Source organism: Vanessa cardui, chromosome Z (genome assembly GCF_905220365.1).
Source record: "Vanessa cardui chromosome Z, ilVanCard2.1, whole genome shotgun sequence".
Taxonomy (NCBI): Eukaryota; Metazoa; Arthropoda; class Insecta; order Lepidoptera; family Nymphalidae; genus Vanessa; species Vanessa cardui.
In genome coordinates, this window is record NC_061154.1 from 13,812,402 (window position 1) to 13,819,433 (window position 7,032).

The 7,032-nt window shown below is 28.6% G+C and overlaps 1 protein-coding gene across 1 annotated transcript; it reads left to right on the forward strand.

Annotated features, from left to right (window-relative positions):
- The first annotated feature begins 4,238 nt into the window (after nt 1-4,238).
- LOC124543238 (tetratricopeptide repeat protein 37-like) lies at nt 4,239-7,032 on the forward strand. The gene is made up of 2 exons (XM_047121380.1): nt 4,239-4,376; nt 4,530-7,032. Exon 2 carries the CDS (start codon nt 4,530-4,532, stop codon nt 6,891-6,893), a length of 2,364 nt encoding a protein of 787 aa, XP_046977336.1. The 5' UTR covers nt 4,239-4,376; the 3' UTR covers nt 6,894-7,032.

Genomic DNA, 7,032 nt, shown 5'->3' on the forward strand with positions numbered 1-7,032 from the left:
GTGCAATGCTTCCAACATTAAGAAATTAATTAATAGTTGCCAAGCCTAATACAATAATATAATCCATTTTGTAGTGTTATATTTCTATTATAATGTTCCCTATTAATTTAATCTTTAAATAAATTAAATTTAATATCAAAAAGTATCGAGAAATAAGATAAAATTCATAAGATTCTTTATAATCAGAAAAAAGAGTTTTCCTTATTTTTAAGTTTTATAATAAAAGTGAAATAAACTAATTAAAAGAGGCCTACTCAAATTATATAATTTGAATATTTCAAATTATTCACTTCAAATTACATACTTTGTTCATTGAAAGCATACTTTTCTAATATAAAACAAAACACTATAGTTAAACTATAGTTTAATACATTCATTATAACATGTTATAATTTTTCGAGCTATCTTAACAATTTTTTTTCACGTCATATACGTGAAAAAAGTTGCATGGTGTCATCCTCGCTGATTCTAGCCTCGGCTGCCCATCTTTAGATAATCCAGCCAGCTACGCAGCGTATATTATGGTGCATAAATCTGTGCAATATAATATGCTCTGCTGTATAAAACAAGTGCACTGTTATTTACTCATTTCTATTATACGATGAAAGGTAAATATCACACTACCGAAAGAAGTTCAAGCGTACGATATTTTTTTTCAGACTAAACTTAGTTTCCTATAGCAAATCAACTTTTAAGCTAAGCACCTCTTGATAACTTATTTCGCAGACTTATATGCATTGCTTGGCAAACTGATTCAGCAGTGAACAAAATGGAGTATTAGTTTTTTTCTAACTATAAATATGTAAAGATAAGAATTTATTAACATAAAAATTAACAACATTAAATGCGTGGAATGGTGGCAAGAATGCTAAAAATATGTTAAAAAACAAGCTTTTATCAATATTTTCAATTGGACAATTTATGATTTTGAACTTAAATTTATTATTTACGTTTCTTATCGTTTATCTTATAGTTTCTTATCGGAAGGGTATCGGTAGATATAAAATTTTCCTATTGCTTTAGCCATCATATTGAATAAGAAGTATAGCTCGGCTAGATTTTATTTCTAAATTTTACATTAAATTACACATTTTGAAAAATTCATGTAAGGCAAACTTTAGCAAATCATTCATTTATTTTAATCATATTTTTAGCAACGTTATTTACTTAACTCCTATAGTTTCGTTATCTTGGTACTTTACATTAGGAATATTACTTTCCTTTTTTTTAAGTTTTAAGTTATAGCATATAACCCTTAAGTACAAAATTTGTAGTAGCAATGTTTCATGGCAATGATCAATTATAATTTAAAGGTGTAATCTCTTTCTTATGTTGGATTACTAATTTGCGGTCAATTTTTTTATCTATGTGGATGCTGTAATATATCCGATTTTTTTTTTGACATGGCAATGGTAACATTGTATTGTGATAAAGTGCGAAGACTACGACCGTAAAATTAGGTTAGTTTTCAATTATTTTATTTTTATTTGTAATTATTTTAGCTCTATTTTATCTTACATTAATTATTGGAAGTTATTAGCTATAAGTTGTTTTTTTGATAGAGAAAAAGTACGAGTTAATAATTAAAACATTTTAATTACCATTGACTTTTTATAGCTATTTCTCAACATTTATGCAATACATATAACATTTTTTGGCCAATTGTTTTTTATTCGTAACAGCATAACTAATAATTAAGATAAATTAAGTACACCAAATATATAAGTCCCAATTTAATGAGTGCCGTTGTAAGTTATATAACAAATTAGTATGTTCAGAAATTATCAAACACTCATATTTAGATTTTTTTTCATTTTTTAATAAAATTTTAATTTAATTTAAACAATTACAATAACGATCTGTAATTCGATTCGATAAAATCTGTATATAATACATAGATTATATACTTAATTTTATATCTTATAAAACAATTGTAACATACTACTGGTGTTTCAGTTTATATGGCGATTGGTAGGTTCCTACGCAGGAACCTTGTCAGCATAACTTTTCCAACTTTGGCTGGAACATTGATTTTCCTTGATTGGAATCATACTAGAAAGTGGAAAGCTGAACAAAAGAAATAAAATGGCCATTTTTGGAATCACTCCACGCTTCATTTGGTTTGGTGTCCCTCTTACTGGATTCTTCATAGGAAAATACCTTGATGACCAGGAAACTCTTAGGATGACAAACTTCAGAGATAAATCTGCTCTGTATGGCGGTAGAGTAAAGGAAGGTGACCCACCATCTTGGCCTTAAATCATCATTTTAAACAATTAAAGTGTAGAGGATTTTTTGTGATTAATAAATTTAGTCTATGTACAAATTGTTTTATTGAAAATAATAATTTATGTTCTTGCTACAATAATGCATTTGAGACAATTTACATCCTTCCTTTTTTTCAATCAATTAATAACTTTTCAAAGATATTACTCAAAATCTAATAATAATTTACTGATTTTAAATCAATAGGCATTTTTGTTTTATGGAAATTGATAAATAAAATTATAATCTGCTTATTATTCTCCACCAGCACATTATTATTGTATAGGAGCTTTTTAAGTCTGTAGAATTGATCAATGCCCTTTTTAAATAATGTGCTGATAATACTTGTCAACTATTACAACAATATATATTCAGTATTTTTCTTTTTTCACAATAACAAATCAAGTTGCTGCAGTCTGTTGTAACTCATTCTTCATGGAACATGGAAATATCAACAGACTACAGAGTGATTGAAATTAACTTGAATGAAATGTCACATCATCCTTCAGCTTTATCTTTATCTTTTATAAGATATGTTTCTCAAATTGGATTTATGCTATTGGGTTTAAACCCAAAATGACTCAACGGCTTTATTAACAGAATGAAAAAATCTTAGTATTACTGGACGTACAATCAAGGTATGTATGAGACATCTTTACACTTTAATTTGTAACATAGTTTAGAATAGCTAAATCATATAAACTATAAATACAATAATAAACCTTAACTAACCAACTTTTAATTTAAATAGACAAGGGGTCATAAGTACCTAGGTATAGGTACCTTGTATTTGATACTTATATGTAAATTAAAATATTGAGAGTACTTATTTTTAAAAGCTTATTGATAGATAAGAAATTTTGATACAGACAATCGTAAAAAAACTTGGTTTTTAAAAAGATCTTTTACTAGATTTAAGTTTGACAAAAATAATTTAACAATCTCTTTATTAGGATCTTAAAAATAATTTTGTATTCAAAGCATAAATTATAAATAAGTTACTGTCGCCAATTTCATTTTTAATATAAAAGAATTATTTTCAATTACGTCCGATAATGGTTTAAAACAATTACAATAAAATGTTTTTCCAAATTTTTTCAAAAGAGGTACAAAAGTAAAATCCATAATTAAAGTTGTAAAACTAAGATGTACAATATTGATACTCTTTATTTGCTTATAAATACAAATATTTCTGGATATATGTTTTTAATATTTAAGTTTACTTAGATGTTTTGTGGCAAATTAAATGGAAAAATTCAAAACTTATTTTAAATTCACATGAAAAGGTCCATGTAAGATAAAGTAAGAAACCTTGTTTTAACACCTTTGACGAAACAACTATGTTAGTAAATTTTTCATTGAAAGTAAGTTGTAGGTCATTACAATTTTCCCTCAATATTGTGAACGAGTGTTGTCAGATGTACGAATTGGGTCGTATTACGTTTAAATATTGTGTACGATCAAAATATAAAACGTATGTGTTTACTACGACTACGACTTTCTGCCATATGCTAAAAACCGAAATACTAGTGTATTTTAGTTTTAGTTAAGAAAAGTAATGATCATTCATTTTTAAACTCTACCACTAACCCTCACATTACTCTAAATATAAACTACTACTCATCTAATTTTTGACTTTCGTATGTTATAAATGAACATTGAATCTGTTAAATTCAGAAGTTATATGTGGTGGTTGCAGGTTGTGGTATACTTAAATTCTTGATATAATGAATTGTGAAACTATATTTATTGCTTTTATTTGTTTGCTAAGATTATTGTTAAAACGACGACAATGATTACAAGTGTACAAGTAAAATGTACTTAATTTTTAAATAGCACGCGGAATACGGATATTATTACCCATCCTACGATCACAAATTCAAGACGTCTAGCAACACCGCTGGGTGCATTAATTGGTTATTACGCAGTAATATTAATTATTAATCAATAACTTGATACATTTTTATTTTTAGACGGAGCTCCTAACTCTACCCTCTTGCTGACTGCTGGGTATTAGTTCATCGTCTAAACGAGCTTATAAGCTTAGTTGAATGCTGTTTCAAGCTGAGGCGGATGTGTAGTTTGTGTAGATATCTGCTAATAGAAACAATGTAAGAATTATTGTAATTTTTATAATTTAATTGAGTATGCTGACATCGGTTTAAGGTTCTTAGTTTCTGTAAATTGATTCAAATTATCATTGACATATTTTAATTTAATTAGGTATAACAATAAATTTAAAACAATTATATATTTTTTTTCAGATGGCAGATATAAAACCAATTTTAAAACGTGCAAAGAAATTAATGGATGATAAAAAATATTTTGAAGCCGAAATATGTTGCAAAAAAATTTTACAAATTAACCGACAAAATTACTTAGCCTTAGTTTACCTTGGTAAAATTCGAGGTGATTCGGAAGAAGCTCTAGAATATTTGCAGAAAGCTATATCTTACCAACCAAAAAAGCCCTTAGCTTGGCAAGGTTTGGCTAATTATTATGAAAGAAAAAAAGGTATTCAATCTAAATTTGCACTCTTAAACATATATGATGAAATACTAAAATTAGAAATAGATAAGGAAAAAGCTGAGGATGTTCTATCTAAAGTTGCAGAGATTGGATTTGCCCTCAAGGATTCTACGTCCATTGGTATCCTCATAGATTACCTTTCTACAAAACCTGAACGGTATTTGTATAACTTCACTGAATTTCAGTTATTAGAGCTGTTGAACATTAATGTAGCACATGATGGAGAGCAATTATCAGTTATAACAAACAAGATCTTACAAAAGGTCATGAAAGATCCTACAAACAATTCAATTTGTATTTTATTGGGGAAAGTTATGTTACTGAATCGAAATTTCATTCAAGCATTCGAACAATTGACAAAGTTGCCCTTCTTTGCATCTAATGTTGTATTTCGAATGTGGCTTTGCCAATATATGTGCACAGTCTTTGCACAATATGAGTCCTTCTGGGGAATTGACATAGAGAAGTACTATGATGATATTGTGCAAGGGAATTCGAACTCCAAGTTCCCCCGACTATTAAATAGTATGATCTTATACAATAAGAAAAAATATGTGGATGCATACATAGTTTGTAATCAGCTTGTGGAATATGAAGAAGCTGGAATAACTGAGTCAATTTTTATTATAAAATGTACATTCAAGACAAGGAATTGGGCTATTTCTGAAGCACTTGCTAAAAAATTTCTATCATATTCAACAGATTTTAATATTACATTGGAATTAAATAAATTTCTATTTCTGGCTTTGGCACAACAAAAAAAATGGCCTCAAGCTATAATTGCAGCTAGAGATGTACCCCATGATGCACTACTTGTAAAGGAACAAGCAATGCTTGCAACCTGTTATATACAAAACAAAGAAAACAATGAACATTTAATGAATATTTTACAACCAACGCCTTACTTTGTACAACTCAAAGCTTTGGCTCTTTTGATGGATGGGAAATATGTGGAGTCAATTGACATGTTACAGAATGAGCCAGAGAACCCTGTAAATTTATTTTATATTGGTAAGGCATACTGGCTATTAAAACAGTATGAAGTGTCATATTCATATTTCATGGAAGCAGTGGTGCTAGATCAAAATTATGCTGATGCATACTACTATATGGGAAAGTACTATGAGAAATTCAAGTTAGAATTAGCAATGGCTAAAACACATTATGAGATTGCTCACAAACTGGACTACACAAACCCTAAAATTCTGAAAAGTTTAAGTAATATCAATCTGAGCTTGAATCTAAAGGAAGATAACTATCATTTGTTAAGAAATGTTAATCATCTTGTTATAATTCTTCCATGGCTCCATTTCCGTTTAGCAATTTATTTTAAAGAAAGGGATGATTTGAAATCTTCTATTAGACAATTTGAATATGTTGTTAAATATGATAACAGTGACATACAAGCTCTTGAATACTTAGCTGAAGCATACCAGTTGGATGAACGTTTAGATTTGTCAATAGATTGTTACAATAAAATAATACGTTTGGATCATACTAGACAGTCACACTGCCTTTCTAGAATTGCCTCTATGCAGATTTCCGCAAAACGTTATCATGACGCACATAAGACATTTGAAAAGATGTTAGAATTGAGACCCAAATGTTCAATGGTTCTAAAAGGAGCAACTGATTTTTATATGAAACTAGCAAAAATGTACACTGATGGAAATCAATACCATATTGCTAGACATGCAGCACAAAAGTCTGTTACATATTTAATTACTGCCATTAGTGTTAACAAAAAGGTATTTCTATATTGGAATATGTTAGCTAGTGCTATATTATTAATAGCAACACTACCTGGTAACCACTGCTATATTAATATTAACTTTAATTGCAATGAAGAACTTGGTAATCTGGGTAGCATATTCAATAAAATGAACATGTTTAAACTAGGCTACTACTGCTTATGGCGCGGGCAGTCCCTTCTACCGCCTCACTTAGAAAAGTACATTTGTCAAGAATTAGCATCAGAAATATACGACGATGAGGTATCTGCTAAACTTGCCAGATATGCAAATGCTGGTTTTGTAATTGAGTATCAACAAGGAGTGGGCTACATTGTAAGTTCTAAAAATAACAGGATCCAAGTATAAATAATCTTCAACAGCATTAATAAGACAGTTTCCAGTACTAATATATAAGTTATTGCCAAAGACTATTGTTTATATATATTATTTCAAATAAAATATATTTTTATGAATATTGTGCAATTCAAAAGAAAAAGACTATGTG

Coding starts and splice junctions, on each gene's coding strand:
- LOC124543238 (XM_047121380.1), top strand. CDS start 4,530: ATGGCAGATATAAAACCAATTTTAAAACGTGCAAAGAAATTAATGGAT.